The sequence below is a fragment of the Oncorhynchus mykiss genome, chromosome 26 (genome assembly GCF_013265735.2).
Source record: "Oncorhynchus mykiss isolate Arlee chromosome 26, USDA_OmykA_1.1, whole genome shotgun sequence".
Lineage (NCBI taxonomy): Eukaryota > Metazoa > Chordata > Actinopteri > Salmoniformes > Salmonidae > Oncorhynchus > Oncorhynchus mykiss.
The window spans coordinates 27,626,207-27,643,554 of record NC_048590.1 but is presented as its reverse complement, the minus strand read 5'-3'; the positions used below and the strand labels follow the sequence as shown (position 1 = coordinate 27,643,554).

At 43.9% G+C, this 17,348-nt stretch overlaps 2 protein-coding genes across 12 annotated transcripts in view; one reads left to right on the top strand and one right to left on the bottom strand.

Annotated features, from left to right (window-relative positions):
* Positions 1-1,002: 1,002 nt before the first annotated feature.
* Positions 1,003-14,707, bottom strand: LOC110506527 (zinc finger protein 821). 9 transcript variants are annotated; one of them, XM_021586207.2, is made up of 6 exons: positions 14,569-14,707; positions 4,686-4,805; positions 4,463-4,586; positions 3,629-3,727; positions 2,921-3,087; positions 1,003-2,739 (listed from the first exon to the last, which is right to left on the bottom strand). In XM_021586207.2, exons 2-6 carry the CDS (start codon positions 4,721-4,723, stop codon positions 1,806-1,808), a joined length of 1,362 nt encoding a protein of 453 aa, XP_021441882.2. In that variant the 5' UTR covers positions 4,724-4,805; positions 14,569-14,707; the 3' UTR covers positions 1,003-1,805. The 9 variants fall into 9 exon arrangements, with proteins under 9 accessions (XP_021441882.2, XP_021441880.2, XP_021441884.2 ...); XM_021586205.2 differs by having other exon boundaries at positions 4,463-4,566; XM_021586209.2 differs by having other exon boundaries at positions 14,589-14,705.
* A 2-nt stretch (positions 14,708-14,709) lies between these two features.
* LOC110506526 (AP-1 complex subunit gamma-1) overlaps positions 14,710-17,348 on the top strand; it is a 28,621-nt gene continuing 25,982 nt past the window's right edge. Inside the window, exon 1 of one of the 3 annotated variants that reach the window (XM_021586198.2) lies at positions 14,710-14,851. The gene's annotated coding sequence lies outside the window, so the exon portion shown is untranslated. Of the gene's footprint in view, positions 14,852-14,926; positions 15,056-17,348 lie in introns of those variants that run through there. The other 2 variants (XM_021586200.2, XM_021586201.2) reach the window with 2 other exon arrangements.

The window sequence follows — 17,348 nt, the reverse complement described above, 5'->3', positions numbered from 1 at the left end:
GAAATGGAAGGAGTATCAGACCACTGCAAATCTACCAAGACCTGGCCGTCCCTCTAAACTTTCAGCTCATACAAGGAGAAGACTGATCAGAGATGCAGCCAAGAGGCCCATGATCACTCTGGATGAACTGCAGAGATCTACAGAAATCTTGCACAAATCTGGCCTTTATGGAAGAGTGGCAAGAAGAAAGCCATTTCTTAAAGATATCCATAAAAAGTGTCATTTAAAGTTTCCCAGGTGGCTTGTGGCAGACACACCAAACATGTGGAAGAAGGTGCTCTGGTCAGATGAAACCAAAATTGAACTTTTTGGCAACAATGCAAAACGTTATGTTTGGCGTAAAAGCAACACAGCTCATCACCCTTGACACCACTGTCAAACATGGTGGTGGCAGCATCATGGTTTGGGCCTGCTTTTCTTCAGCAGGGACAGGGAAGATGGTTAAAATTGATGGGAAGATGGAGGGAGCCAAATACAGGACCATTCTGGAAGAAAACCTGATGGAGTCTGCAAAAGACCTGAGACTGGGACGGAGATTTGTCTTCCAACAAGACAATGATCCAAAACATAAAGCAAAATCTACAATGGAATGGTTCAAAAATAAACATATCCAGGTGTTGAGAATGGCCAAGTCAAAGTCCAGACCTGAATCCAATCGAGAATCTGTGGAAAGAACTGAAAACTGCTGTTCACAAATGCTCTCCATCCAACCTCACTGAGCTCGAGCTGTTTTGCAAGGAGGAATGGGAAAAAATTTCAGGGTGGCGCTACAAAGTATTAACTTTGGAGACTTGATTACACACAGGTGGATTGTATTTATCATCATTAGTCATTTAGGTCAACATTGGATCATTCAGAGATCCTCACTGAACTTCTGGAGAGAGTTTGCTGCACTGAAAGTAAAGGGGCTGAATAATTTTGCACGCCCAATTTCAGTTTTTGATTTGTTAAAAGTTTGAAATATCCAATAAATGTCGTTCCACTTCATGATTGTGTCCCACTTGTTGTTGATTCTTCACAAAAAAAATACAGTTTTATATCTTTATGTTTGAAGCCTGAAATGTGGCAAAAGGTCGGAAAGTTCAAGGGGGCCGAATACTTTCGCAAGGCACTGTACATGTCTGACTGTCTTTCTGAATGTTCTGTCCTGTTGAATATTCCCCCAGTAAGCACATCCTAAAGATATAAACAAACCCTCAAACTAAGGAAACAACCCGCATTCTCTTCTGTAGTGTACGTGTAAAGAAGCTTGGAGTCAGAACGTAGACCAAAGGGCTCGGCTTCGGCCCCTTACTGAGGTAGTTGATTGGGTGGATATGAGCTAGCCAGATCAGAGACCCACGTTGGCAGCGCGAGACAGAGAGGTGTAGCTACCGGTAAACTCCAGCGACTGGGCTAGCAGAAGGGACCCGAGGCGAGGGAAAGAGCTATGGGCTACGTGACTCACTCCCACCACTGAAGGTCCATGTGCAAAAGATGGAAGGGTGTAACTGCTTCTGTCACAATGGGCTGCTAAGTCAAAGTCTGCTAGCCCCCAGAACAGAAAATCTCTTGACAACATGCTTTATCAATATCATTAAGTGAAACATTCTTGACCCTGCTCTTCTTTCCTGCTAGTCTGTAATAAATTAATGTTATTTGTTGACACAGGAGTTCGGGTATCAAGTCGTTGGACACAGACGCTGCTGGAATTTCAACCAGCATGGAATGGTTCCATCTGTGACCATGGCAACCCATAGGCGTAGTGGAGTAAGTCATTGTAACTGTTAGTGGTCCAGTGTGCTGCCCCCAGTGACCTGGTCCTGCTAGGGCAGCTTCATGAAGAGGCCGTTGTCCAGAGAGGGGACAGGCATGGGGCAGGGGAACTGGAACAGGCTCATGTCTGCCGTCAGGGCGGCCATAGCAGCTGGGTCATGCTCTATCTGACCTCTCAGAGAGGGGTCAATCTTCTCCAGCCGCCGTTTCAGTCTCTTGGCCTCTCTCTCACGGATCAGCCTAGCCTGCCTCTTATCTGGAGTCTCATTGGCCCTCTTCATCCGCATGGCCTCCCTGTCGCGCAGAAGCCTCCGTGTCCGTTGCTCCTCTGTCTCCTGCAGCCTCTGCATCCGCTTGGCTTCGCGGTCCCGCAGCCTCCGTAGCTCCCGCTCCTCGGGCGACTCGTGCTCCCGCTTGGTCTTCTTGGCGGAACGCTCACGCTCTAGACGGTGCATGCGTGCCTCCACCGGCTCGTTCTTCCTGCGCATGGCCCACTTCCTCATGGGAGACTGGGCGTCCACCAGCTGCTGGTAGGCCACACAGCTGTTGCACACCAGCAGCACTCCGGCCGGGTGCACAGGCATGGGGCTCAGGATGTCTGGCATCAGGGGTAGGCCTGGTGAGGGGCTGAGGGCGTCAGGGAAGGAGGGGGGCGAAGAGAGGAGGCTGTGGTGCAGCGAGGGGAGTGGGTGGCCTGGGAGGTGTCCGGGACCTTGGCCATGGTTGTGTCCCTGGTTGTGTCCGGGGTTGTATCCCGGGCCGTGGTTCTGTCCCGGGATGTGGCCTGTGCCACGGCCAGGGTTGTGTCCTGGGCCTTGGTTTGGGCCGTGTCCTTGGTTGTGGCCGAGCCCGTGGCCGTGTATCAGGCCATGACCGGGGTTGCCCATGGGGCTGCCGGAGAGAGACCGGGACATGGAACAGTTCTCATCTCCGCTGCTGCATTCCATACTGCTGCCTGTGTTCAGGACCTCTCTGAGCTTCTCCCTGTGTAGGGGGGCAGAGACGTGAGTAGTTACAGGACACAGCAGTTACAGGCTAGCGCAGACAGACAGCCTAACTCTCTAAACTCTGTAGATAACCCATGTCATTGTGTGTGTGAAAGGCTGAAGCACTAAACTAGGGTATAGGGCTGAAATTAGGTAGTAGTGGTGGAGGAGGCACAGACCTGTTGAAGTTGTTGGTGTCGGTGAAGCGTGTCCCACACACAGCACAGTTGGAGAGGCGGTCCTCAGAGTGGATGAGAAGGTGGCGCCCCAGGGAGCCTGGCGAGCTGAGCGCGCGCCCACACACTGGGCACACGTAGTTCTTACTGCTGCCCATCAACGATGTGTGCTGCTCCACAGAGAGACAGGGGGACAGAGAAAGAGGGAGCAAAAGGGAGAGAGATGGAGATTTATAGTCATTTAATTAGGTAGACCACAATCGTTTTCTTTGTCAGTGTGTTTTATAAGTGACATAAAAAAGTGAGGGCAAACCCCAACAGTGCATATCTAAAAATACACATATCTACAATTGTGGCATAAACATATGTGGTTAACACTACACCATCATGTGAGAAAGTACACAAACGGAAGGAGGAGGAAGTGGTTGCTGGTAAACGTTTAATTCTGTCTCAGTTACAAAACACTGGCATAACTTCAAACTGAATGAAACATCCAAACCTTAGGTTTGACACATAACCCAGAGATGATCACATGACTGGATCATAATTATCCTTCCCTCTTTAGTGTAGTGATGACAATAGGAGGTTTAAAGGTGATTATCTAACCCTAGCCCATTATCCCCCCAATCCAACCGCTGAGGCTAAGGAGGCTTTGGCCCTGTCTGAATACTTGGTGCCATGGTGGGCTGTCTGGTACTGTACTGTCCTCACCTGGTAGACGTGTGTGATGAGCTGCTCGGGGCTGCTGAACTCCAGGGTGCACAGAGGACACACACAGCTGTTATTCAGGTCGGCCCCCTCCTCGCTCTCCTGAGAAACACAGAGGCATCAGTACTACTTACTGTACACTCAGATACTGTGGATGCTATGTGGAGCTACCATACAGATCTGTTTCATCAGTAATATGTATGCTAATGATTGTGTAATAATACAGTAGGTTATGTAATGGTGGTTCTGCCTACACTGAGAATGTAGGGCAAATGTTAGAAGCGGATTTCATGTGTACATCTAAAGGGTGGATATGCTCATCCTCTCTACAGTACCTCTATGGCTGGTCCAGGGAGCAGGAATCCTGAATGGTAGGTCATAAGGTTGTGTGTGTGTGTTGGGTGGGTTGAGGGTGAGAGAGAGAATTACCCTCAGGCCCCCAGTGACTCATTGACTGTCACTATGACACACTGTATGACTCTACCATGGGTGTGAATCACACCACACAACCTGAGATGCTTTCGGTTTCTGGGGTCCGAAAGTGTGAGTATATTCTGTGAATCGCCAGTTTACAATTGACTAACGCAATTTATTCAGACGTATTCATGTGCTGCATCTCTGTTTTTGTAGGATTATCGAATAACATCATTCTGGAAAATGGGCAGTGCGGGGTGGGGCAATAACCTTTCCACATAAGTCTAGAGGGCCAGATGACCCTGAGATCTGTACTACACTATCAAATCAGGAAGGAAACGCATGTGTGAATCAGCACAGTGACCACACAGTGCTAGGAGGAGAGAACACCCCTCCATGGGCAACCCTGACAGTGACACTCACTTCTTTAACTCCCCTGTGGTGTGTTCTCTTGGTGGAGGTCATATGGTCGTCAGCTGAGGTGTTGGAGGATGAGTCGTGGTTGTCCAGGTCGCTATCACTGTCTTCTATGGGGGCAAACACAGTCCTATCAATATAGACAGACAACAGAGCTAGTCATTCTCTCACGACAACCCCTACAGAGAGTATGTCACATTAGGGTCAGGGAAATGCCCTAAATGCCTACCTGAAATGCTGTCCTGTTGGGAATTGTTGCTGTGGCATTCGCTGTCCTCAATGAAATTGTCCCTGCCATCCATGTTAATAGTGTGAAGGGGGCCTGCAAAGCCGGTGCTGTGGAAGGGCCCTGTGAACAGAGGAGTCACAGGGAGATGATAGGACCATCAGAGGGAGGGGTGGCCCAATTGAACTAGGCATATCCACCTGATTTTCAAACACTTAAAACACGGAAGCCAAATGCAGAAACTATGGATTACAACTTCCTTTCGCTGATAAATCCTGAAAAATACACCATATCACTGGCCTGCTAATGTGCCTGGACCTTGTAGACTAACAGCTGAGAAAACCCCAGAACTGATCCAAATGGTTGCCCAATCAGGCAGCCATTTCTAAATGAACATTTAAAAACGCTAGGCTAGGCTTTTGAGCGTTATTCAAATGACATAGGCTATTCACTGTAGTTTACACCCTAGACTAGAGATTTGTACTCAATTGAAAACAATAACATTCTTCATTACATTGTGTTGTAGCCTAGGTAGGATACATTTCTGGTACCAGGAGACTGGGAGGGAGAGCACTCAGCACAGCCTCAGGAGCACACAGTGTAGGCTACCTATGATTTCCTGATCGAATAAACTTGTTTTTTCCTTTCGTAAATTGACTGGATATATTCACTTCAGTATTAAGCCTAACATTGAGTTTATGAATTATGAGCTAATATGCATTTAGGAGATCCCAAGCCTGTCCCAGAAAAAGCCAGACTACAAAAGCTTGCTGGACACCTATTTTTTTTAACCTACTAAATTAGCCTATTAGAGGAGATATACCTGCTGAATGTAAAATAGGCTACAGCATTAAGAACGGGCAGGGAGTTGGAAAGGAGAAGCCCATATTTTCCTATAGTAGGCCTATCTTAACACTGGGCTACATCCTGACAAAACATGAGTGGCCTGCATATGTACCTTTCTGGACCATCTAAACTGTTGAGAATAGTCCCAAACTGATCCAAATGGTAGCAAAAATCAAATCCTAGGCTGTAGAAATATGCAGTTGTTGTTTTTTTTTTTTTTTTTACAAAATAGGGCGTTTGAGAGATTATTCAAATTAGCCTACATAACATGGACAATAATTGTGTACTCAATTGATTACAGTAAATCTTTTCTTGCACTTTGACTGGTAAATATTGAGCTTCTTACTTCAGCTACACATTACTAGCCTCTCTCTATTCCAGCTGTTCTCATTCACAATAGGCTATAGCAGGGGTAGACAACACTGGTCCTGGAGTGCAGCAGGCACTTCATGTTTATTTTTTTAATCGACCTGGAGGATCAGGTGTGTTGAATTTAGGCAATCATTAAACTGATCAATTAGCTCAGTGTGATGCCTAGTTTGAACAAAATCCTGTAGTACCTGCAGATTGTTGAGGAGAGAAAGTGCATTGGTGTGATCACTTTTGGCCGGTTATTATGATAATACTGTTGCACTGATGCATTGCAAATAGTTGCACAGGACAGAGAGATGAGCACAGTGAAAAATAAGACCCAAAGAAATGGACAACCATTAGAAAAATGGAAGTCACTTGCAAACCACTTGAGCAATGAGGCAATGACATGCTGTAATAGATGTGCAGGTAATATGGTGTTTGTTATTGAATAGCTACATTTAAATACAGTAGGAGTTACTATATTGCTTTACATTAGGCCTACATTGACATATTAGTTGCAGTTGTCACTGACAATGAACAGACCCTGAAAGTACCGAATGGTCTGAACCAATATCTGTGTGTTAGAGAACGCATGGTGACCTTATTAATAGGCAGCGTGCAGTAGGATGCGTTGATCGGTTTATTGACAGGTGTAGGACTTCAGAACAATAAACCTTCCTCTAGTGTGGATGCTCACCAACGTGTTATAGTTATGTAGCCTATAGTTTATCATTATAGTTATTGGCTTGGTGCCTGGCCCGTAACTCTGACAACACAACTAACGTTATTATCACAACAGAACTAGCCTAGTAGGTCTAGCGAACAGAGAACTTGAATGAAATAAATGTAAAATTACGCTTATATACTCGTTTACTTGACTTCTAAACTGTATACTATAAAATGACTCCAAATAATTGACTCTGGCTATTTTGCCACCGGTGAACTGCAGTAGAGAAGTAAAGCGAAAGTCGAATCCATCACTTCCGTTGATTGGCTGTGCCCATAACAACGTTTCAAAAATAACGGTGGACACGATGGGAAAGTGTGACATGTCGACTTTCTTCTTTTTTTATGTTCTTGAAACGCAACAGACACAGACGCAAATGAACATCTTAAAAGGCATCGGGTAGAAGTAAATTAATACACAAATAAGAATAGAATTGTATATCTTAAATGACAGAGTTTGGGAATTTGGTTATATAACCTTGAAGCCCATTCAAAAACCGGAAGATCGCGGAACCAAGGCAAAATGGGCGGTCACTTTCCCATCTTATTCTTGATTGAGGCAATCCTCAATGACAGGAAAAAAAGATTTGTATTAATTTGATATAGAGTCAGGTGTGTATAATATATTGTATATGATATATTACATGACAATGCAGGAAAATACAACCAGTAGACAAAGCCTTGAGGTAAAACGTGCTAGGCATAGGAATGACAGCCCTGGAACAGAAGATTGACAGGTCAGTAGTGCAAGGCGGAGCGTGATCATGAAGTCATGGGAAGACATTTCTAGAGCACAGACCTGTAATATTCAACATGGAGGGCATAACAAACACCAGAGAGCCTGGTGTGTAGTCTGTACTTCAGTTACCTGGTGTAGGTGCTACTAGCCACAAAAATCCAAGCAATCTATCACACACAGCCTACTGAAGAAAGTGATTCAGATTAGAATAGCAAGCCTATCCAGCATTAAAGGAGCAGTAGCTACACACATAAACCCAGCATAGCTGCTATAATACACTAGTACAAGATGGTTATAGAAACACAACAGAATACATGAAAGACCTGAACCTTTAAAACACAATCATTCACCTAGCCTATATGCAGTTGACAAGGATGCGTTAATATTCACTGACATGCCAATATAATGCTGCATCAACACATCGCAGAAGCGCACGTTGACACATGCACACATAACCAGACCCCCACTTTTCACAGAAGCAGAACGAACACACACACACACACACACACGCTTATCCAGGCATGCTGCAGTCCCAGGGGGAAGCAGCCTGCACTCCTTTCCAGTAGCAGCCTGCAAGGCAGTGTTTCTCCCTCTCTCAGTACCACCCACACACTGCACAGCCTGGCTCACCCTCTGTCCTCCCTGCTCATACGCAGCTCTGACTGTTCTATATCCATACCAGCAGCTCTGAGGGGGAGGCCAATGCCTCATACCAGTGGAGCCCATGTGTGTCTGCTTAACCCCCTCACATGGTACTTAGCATTTTACAGCATCTCTGCTCATTGCATTCGGATCCCATTTCCCCTCCTATCTACACCCAAGCTTGACACGGTTGGGATGGGAGCACAGGACCTCTCCAGTTGTTAGTGACAGTACACTCATTCCTGAGGACCTCTCCTGTCATCAGTATTAAAACAGGATCAAAATACATTAATGGGAGATTTCATTTTGATCCTTTTTAGATATCGCGAAGGTAAAAATATATATTTAAACTGCAACAGTTTAGGTTCCATAGCCCTCCAGTTATCACCCTCTGCTTCTGAATGCAATGAATTCCCCCTCCCCTTCCTGTCCAGTCTTTCCATTCAGTGTGATGGAAGGAACATCTCTCATCCAGTTACCTGAGGCTAGCAGAGGTAATTACAGCCTCTGTTCTAATCCTGGAGCAACACACCACTGAGGAGCATGGTCTGTGTGTGAGAGGGTTGAGGATTAATCTTCAAGTATCATTTTTTTTTTAACTCCCCTCTAATCTTCACAGGGCTGTCATACCTGCATTAACTTTTTAGCGGAGTATGGTATGTGAAAATAGTTTGGGCACAATCCCCATAGTGATCCAGACACTTATTAGCATTGGTAGAGTGGGTCTGATTGTTGAACTATGAACTGCTACAGACTGGCTCCACGGCACACAGCCAATGATTGATGTGTGAGAGCTACCCATCCCCCACTGCTAGGGTCTGTCTGTACATCTGTCTCTCTTCTCCCTCCCGCCCTCCCCATGTCTCTGCCACTCTGATGTTATCTCTGAGTCTGCGTGTCTGTAGGCAGGAGGTGACGCAGTGTCTGACTGAATCCAGACAAAGACAAACTCATCAGCCAACAGACACAGAGGGAGAGAGGAGGAGGAAGGGGGGACAAAACAAAACAGACAAAAGAGAGAATGCCAAAACTCTACTCAAACACTAAGCAATGGGGCTCCTGTTGAATTCAAGCTCCCCTCTTTTTTACCCACCCTCTGCTCCAACACACACAGTCACACAATACTGTCTGAGTCTCCAGGAAGTGCTGGGGCCCCTGCCTTCCATCTGTGTACAGGCACTATGGTGTTCAGGACCATGGGAATGGTGAAACACAGACATCAGCTAATCCCAGACTCCCAGTTCATTTCTCACGTCGCCCAATTGACAGCCTGGTATTTAATTAAGGCAAGGAGGACACCACCATCACCCCTTTTCTCCAGAATGCCTCCCTCTCTATGGAGCCCTTCTCCCCAGTGAAGTGTCTGAAATGATCCCAACTCTGCTCTCAGAGAAATCAACACAAAATGACCCATCTGTATGGCTTCCTCAAGTATGTGTGTTGTAAAGATGATCATTGTGGATCTATAATGTAAGACTATTCTGATACAACCTGACTATCAACGCATGCTATCAAAACGGACCTGTTTATCATCACCAACCCTTTCAGGGCTAATGAGACTTCTAACAGAGCTGCTATGCTTTCCCGCTACCCCAGCCACGTTTGGCTCAGACAGGCTATCTGATTAGTTTTCCCATGCTGGTAATGTCTGTGCTCTACATCGAGGGACATTTCACATCACTTTTAAGGATTATAATAATGTTTAATTCGATGGTGGGTTAAGAAAATGGCCAATTGTCATTTTATAAGCTGTGGTATGTGTGTGAATTTGTCTTGCACCAACTGTATGTGGTCATAGGAAAGTGTGAAGGTCTGGTTCATTCTGAGGGTAATAAAAAAGACAGTTGTTATTTCATAACTATCAGTCAGAAGTAGTACGTGATGCTTGTAGACATCACTGTAGAAGCCCCCCAAAAAACACCTTAGGATTGATAATGTGTGTTGTATTATACTGTGTTTGAACAAAAGAGTTCTATGGACCAATAAATCGAGAAACACAATGCATCCTTACTGTGTTACTGTTTCCCGTAACAGATGCTGTTATTAGCACATAGGGATTATTGAGGTCATTAGCGCAATACGTATTTCGACACACCTACCTACCTACCTACAGCACCCGATGTCACAGGAAGGCCAAAAAGATCATCAAGGAAAACAACCACCTGAGTCACTGCCTATTCACCCCTCTATCATCCAGAATGCAAGGCCAGTACAGGTGCATCAAAGCTGGGACCAATAGACTGAAAAACAGCTTCTATCTCAAGACCATCAGACTGTTAAACAGCCACCACTAACATAGAGGCTGCTGCCAACATATTGACTCAAATCTCTGGCCACTTTAATAAATGGACTTAATAAAAAGGTATCACTAGTCACTTTAAATAACACAACTTGAATAATGTTATCCTACATTACTCAACTCATATGAATATACTTTATTCTATACCATCTACTGCATCTTGTCTGTGCCGCAAGGCCATCGCTCATCCATATATATATATGTACATATTCGTATGCATCCTTTTACATTTGTGCGTATAAGGTAGTTGTGAATTTGTTAGATTACTTGTTAGATATACTGCATTGTCGGAACTAGAAGCACAAGCATTTCGCTACACTCACATTAACGTCGGCTAACAATGTGTATGTAACCAATAACATTTTATTTTGAAAAGGACCTCACTGTATCGTTGGGTTCGATCCCCTTGGGTGGATCCTCAGGCATCCAGTAGCCTACACTATGAAGGATCAGCAGGCCAATACATCATGCTCTCAGTTTGGCCTTTTAACATGCATAGGAAAAGGACATCATCATTACCATCAGTAGAAATGTTTGTCAGGCAACTACACAGCTACCAAACCTGTGGTACCTAGACTATACCAGCTCTGGAGTAGTCTCCCATTGGAATTGGAGGAATGGTGCTTGCAGATAGCCAGAGTAGCTAAAGTAGTCAGTGACACTGAAAAACACCCTCCCCTAAGCTGGTGACTATGACAGAGACAACAGCACTCATGGAACAAACTTAAAAATAGAGAAATAAAACTGTTTTAGTGGCCACAGGCATTGACAATGCTAGTGGTATGACCGACATCGCTATTCTCCACTGGCTGTACTGGTTCTGTATCTGAATCTAAGATGTCAATGTGGAGAGCTTATCCAGAGAAACAGAAAGTACACTCAAAGCAAAAGCATGTTGTACCTAGTTTAAACTGACATTTTACGAGGGACAACATCTTAAATGGATTCTGAGACCAATAAGGGTGAAATCTGTCCTACTCTCAATACTAACATTACTTGCATTGGTAGGCTATATCATACTCTCAAAACAAGAGTTGAAAACAGGGACCAGCATGCCACAGCAGGTTTTCATGCCGTCTCAATCAAAGAATCTTCTTAAAACCCACCAACATAAGCTCCGGTAAACACATGGAAATAACTATCTGAATAGTTTCCCTCAGAGAAAACGACCTGCGCATGCAATTGTGAGGTTGTCATCTCCATACAAATATGAATATCAAAGTATTAGTAGCCTAATAATGGTTAATGATAATTTGTTTGGCTCAAAGATGCAGAGAGTCGTCAGTGTCACGCGCGTTGATTCAATGTATCATCAAAATTATTAAAATATTGCCGTCGCGCCACATAGGTTGAACTAAAACATTGTATCACGGGCCTGTATCAAAGATGGTGATTGACACATTGTCTTGCAGTTCACAATTGCAACCGTGGCAAAAACAATCGTCTAGTTAGATGGATGGAAATTATCCTCCTCACTACTTTTCAACAAGTAAAAATGGCAGTTACAATATCTTAGATACCTACAATTAACTTTGAAGGGGTTGTTCTGTTTTCGCCTGGACATATTATCCCCCACTCCCGGTTGGAAAAAAATCGAATCTCCTCCTAGCCCAGACAGATTTGAAGATTCCCCTAAGCAATCCAGCTGTATTCCGTAAAGGGACTCCCTTCCGAGAGTACAACAATAACACTTAAATTATTTAAAATAAATATCAAATACCAGTTGATCAAAATGGTCTACCCAGGCAGAGATGAACACAGCTTACACCATTGGTGAGAGTCGGGGTCATTTAAATGAATACAAAATAGCCTAAAAAAAAATTAAAACACAAATGGCCTGGTTACAATCTGATTCACTTCAATTTAAAGCACTCTCCAGTCGATCTAGATATATTTTTCAAATGATAGAAACTGCGATAGGGTCCTATCCAACCCGGACTGAGATGTTATTTGCTCAGCAGCCCCGAGCAGCTACAATCCTGCGTTGCTGTAGCTTTGCCAATGCACTGCAACGATACATAGGCACAGCTTCTTCTTCTTCGGTTATAATGAAGTTCGCACATTTTGTTTGCGCATGCCGCCATCTACTGTGCGGTAGTGTGTGGTCGATCATGTACATTTTTGTGATACAAAAAAAAGGGGTTGGGGGAATAAATAAAAATTAACCACCTACTAACCCTACACCCATTTCCTTTTTTTTTATTTATTTTTTTAAATCACCACCCCATTCCACTACTTTGACCCTAACTGATCCTACACCAGGATCCCATGCACAAACCAGAATGTGAACAGGGGGAAACTTCCATCCAATAGTTTGACGGCTTGGGAGGACAGGACTCTCGTTCAACACACCTTGTATCTCTTCCACAGTAAAACCTTATACACCCAAGTACTGCCACCACAACATCTACTTTCTGTGATATACATTCCATTTCTGCAGTACAATTTATAACCATGGCAATCAATGCTAAGAAGCCAACCTTACTGAAGCACAAATTCAAATCACTCTGTCTATCCATTCACCACGCTCATGCCACAGTACTGCTTGCAGAACACGCACTAATGGCCTTTTTCCAATACCCATCTTCTGTTCCTTAGCCCAATTTAGTAGTCTGGCTATCTCCGGCCTCTCCATGCTCCCAAAATGTGCCACAATCATCAGCCAGGTCTCCTCGTCATCCATCTTAGCAAACAATCTCGGACTGCCTCCCTGACCTTGGTATGGTCTTGATTTTCGTCCCACAGGCACAGCTGTTATCTATGTTCACAAAATGTGCACGGCATTGTGGGATGTTCAAAACATTTGAGGGTAGATAACCTGTAATGACATAGGAGCAGTGAACTTCTGTCAACTGCCAACAATAATACATTGAGCCTACTTCTTTCACTCATTTCGTATATCATAATATTTTAATGTTACATATTTTTTAAAGGATTTTAGGCTGTATGTTAGGTGATTTTAAAACACACTGACAATTTTAATATTGTGAATTTTAAATAGGCCTATATACACAAAGCCCCTCAAAAGTAACACAATTTACACCAACTGAATCAATGCCTGTTGCAAAATCAGTCTGCGCTATCTCCAACATTACGTGGCACGTCGTGCACTTCAGCCTCTACCAAGAGGTCTTTACAGGTGGTACTACACTCGATTCACCCCATAACCACAGCATTGCTGGTTCAAAACCTGCTCCAGCTGTTTTCTCCGATTTTGGAGAAGGGAAGTCCCAACTGGCCGGGCTTGCAGCTGGGTGGTTTGCGACTGTCAAAACACTTTAGCTGTTACACTAAGAGATCAGAATCGTAAGGTAGCTACACCCTTCATTTGAATAGTCTGGCTTGCACTTCTCTAGTTCCCCGTGCCTGCACCCTTGGGGCACAGGCGCAATCAGGGACATCCCATTTCTGACACCAGTGTAGCAAAGTCAGAGTGGTACCTGGGACCTTGCCATTAGGCCAAGAGATCCTAAACTCTTTTGATGAGGTTGCTAGGTGTTGGGTTAGGGCACCTACACTACTGGTACCAGCAGTGGGAAACCCATGATTTCTCTGGCCTTTGATGGAAGTTTTCCCCTGTTCACATTCTGGTTTGTGCATGGGATACTATATTTTCTGGAGAATATAGTGCCTCCAAGTATGGGCGTGTACTATTGCTTCTGCCAAGCGGTCTGGACCTCTATGGCACATGTAGTAGTGTGCTCGCTAGTCTGAAACTTGGTGACGCTGGTTCAAACACCCCTCCAGTTGTTCCTATTCAATCTATGTACAGTATATTTTCAGATGGCAGAAAGAAATGTATACTTAATTAAAAAAATAAGCTACGATGAAGCCCATGTCCTGATTGAACTTAGTGCGGAATTGTCATTAAAGTACACTAGATGGAGCCCACACACCTCACAAAATTACAAATGTCATAACATTACATGTTGACGTCATCACTGTCCGCCACGAGGTGAGGTGTGCGAACCGCAGCACGACGTTGAAAGACAATATTACTCATCCGCACATTTCGGACACATCTAAATACAACAAAATAAGATACAACAAATAGCTACCTAGCTAGGTAGAACACCAGCCAAGCAAAAATAATCAGACTGTTGCGTGCTATAATACCAATACTCGAAGCGTGCATTAATATCTCTAAACGTCTCACAAGTGCAGCTAGAAAGGCAGGCATATGCTAGCTAATGGGTTATTTAGCTAGCTACTACTAGCTATAGCATTATTGCAGTGGTAAAATAAACATGTTCGTATAACCAAAATGCTTACATACATACCAGCAACCCATGTTACTCACTCAAATATCACATAGCAGTGTCGAGGCTGGTGGATTTGCTAGCTAATTGAGAGTTCTGTAAATAATTTGCGCGCTCGCCTGTTTGAGGTCTTCATTCCTTTCTCATTCCACAAACGTTTAAGTTTTGATTTTTTTCGGTGTAACCCTCCGCCTGCGGTAGAAGTGCTGAGGCTTGGAGAGCCACCATTTTGAATGTCTGGTCTGTTCCTCCCTCCGTCGCAAATAGAGAAGATTCCAGCTATTTTCTGGTATCAATACGGATAGTGAGTATAACTTTATACAACTATGTCAGTTAAACAGAGTTGTTTATTTTGATAATAGCTGAAAAATCAGCACGACTTTGTCTTAAACCGCGGTGACAATAATCCATATTGGCGCTACATGATCGGAAGTGAGGCTGCGCTAACCAGCCAGTGTACCGGGGGGGTTGTCTGTCAGAGAAGCGTTAGCCTGGTGTCGGCTAGCTGGTATGCTTACCTGATCTGTACTTGTGCGATCTTTTAACCTTAGAATCTGTTTTTATACTGAACTTTTACTTGCCTTCAATGTATGTCAACATTACATTTGGTTATTTGCTGTGTAACTGAAAATAGATCTACCGGTAGGTATGTAGGGCAAGGTAACTAACTAGTTGTTAGCTAATCCTACTAGCTAGCTAACCTGCTAGCTAAGTCAGTGCGATGAAGGCCTCTTCGTGATTGCGTAGCTAGCTATCTAGCTATGCTCTGTATGTCCACTTGCTAAAGGGGTTTACTTATGTCTGAGAAATTAGAAATCTGTAATTGTGCCATGCTCGCCCTGAAATGGCCTCTGCTCGGACGTTAGATTGCTAGCTTATTAGTGCCAATGCTAACTAGTGGTAACGTGACAATGCATAATATATTTGACAGGTGTGGTTAAATGTTCGTAAACTATTGTGTTCACGAGATGACTAGCAATTTAACTCCCTTTCCGTGGGCTTGTGATCTACCGTAGAAAGCTAACCACCCTACCGAGCTAACGCGTTACTAGCTAGCCAGCTACTCGGTATGCGGAATGTAGCTATATACCGACCATTGGTACCGACGTGTAAGTTACCTAGCTAACTACTTTAGCTAGCCAATTATGTTAGCTAAGTAGCTAGCTAACGAAAACTTAGCTAGAGCAATACCATGATGTGTTCAAGTTGAACTGTAACGTATACCCACGCTTCAAATAAGGTGTGTGTTATACCTAGCTTGGGTGTAAATGTTTCTACGTGGTTGTAATGAAGTCAAGGTTACTAACGTTACTTAAGCTAGCTAGCAACTATAGTATTGTTGCCACTTAACGTTAACTGCTAACGTTAGCTACAATACTCACATACTGGTTGTGATTATTAGGCTATTTATGTGCCATTACAGCCATTGGGTTGTTTATTTGAGCTTGCTGTCAGTCGATTCTCCAGAAGTCAACATCAGTGTCATATACTCAAAGACTTGCTTTTTTCATTGCATGTTCTTTGTATTTGCATTAAACCAGCTGAAAAGTGCCCATGTTTGTACCTGCATTTTCAGCCTATTCAATGAAAGCTTTCTGTCTACAGTACACACATATATATTGGTAGGCCAATACTTGGCTAAACCATGTAGGTCCAATGTTTTGTGTAAATGTTCTGTCATACTACTTGCAGAATTGTTTTTTTGTTGGAATGGAGGTAACTCGATCTTTTCATTCAGACTCAATCATGGACTCTCTTACTGACAGTTGTGGCTGCTTTGTGTGATGCATTGTCTCTAGCTTCTTGCCCTTTGTGCTGTTGTTTGTGCCCAATTATGTTTGTACCATGTTTTGTGCTGTTATGTTGTGTTATTGTTGCAGGTCTCTTTATGTAGTGTTGTGATGCATGTTTTGTCCTTATATTATATATTTTTAATCCAAGGCCCCTGTCCCCACAGGATATATTTTGGTAGGCCGTCATTGTAAATAAGAATGTGTTCTTAACTGACTTGCCTAGTAAAATAAAAACACAACCAATTAAATATCTCGGTGAGAGCTTGGCTGAGCAGTGACAGCAAAATGAGTGTCAAAGAGAACAATATGCTGGGATATTGTGTTGAAAGGAGCTGTCCCTCTACAATGGTGGCTTCAGAATTGTTTCTGTAGCTTAATGAACTTCATCTGCACAACTTTGGTTAAGGAGGAAGTAAATTGTGGCACACTCCAGTTGCTCAATTGGAAAGAGCCTCATTGATGGTGTGCGTTGTCTCTGGATTCTGGACATTGGAAATTTAGTAGCCTATGTCCCCAGTGGACTCTTCCGTGTGTTGAGGTTGTTTTCTCTTGCCACTGGTTGCTAGGCTCTGCAGGCTTGTGTATCTTCCAAAGGCTCAGGAGAGGAATGGGTAGTTCTATTCACACAGGAAATCTGGCACAGTTGGTGTCAGATATGATCCCTTCTGTGGCTATATGAGGGTGTTGATAACATTCACTATATAATTATTATGTCTTCCTTTATGCCCATTTTGTGCCCAAAGCAGTCTTAAATAACATGATCAAATGCATCAGTATGCATGTGGAGGACAATAGCCTAATTCAACTGGAACAGGAATAAGTTCAGGGGAGTTTGAGATCCTCCCCCTCTAATTGATAGGATAATGCCTCACGTCAGTCATTGCATTTGACATAAATGTTTTTGGCTTGTTGGCTGTTCAAGCTCCTGTGAAATATAGCGGGGCTAAAATCTGTAGCGTGGCCACACAGCCAAACAGTACTGTTTTTGTCCTGGGAGAGTAAGGCTGA

Coding starts and splice junctions, on each gene's coding strand:
- LOC110506527 (XM_021586203.2), bottom strand. CDS start 11,852: ATGTCCAGGCGAAAACAGAACAACCCCTTCAAAGTTAATT. Junction 3,728..4,462: donor ACCACAGGGGAGTTAAAGAA/GTGAGTGTCACT, acceptor TGTGTTTCTCAG/GAGAGCGAGGAGGGGGCCGA. Junction 3,088..3,628: donor TCATCACACACGTCTACCAG/GTGAGGACAGTA, acceptor TCTGTGGAGCAG/CACACATCGTTGATGGGCAG.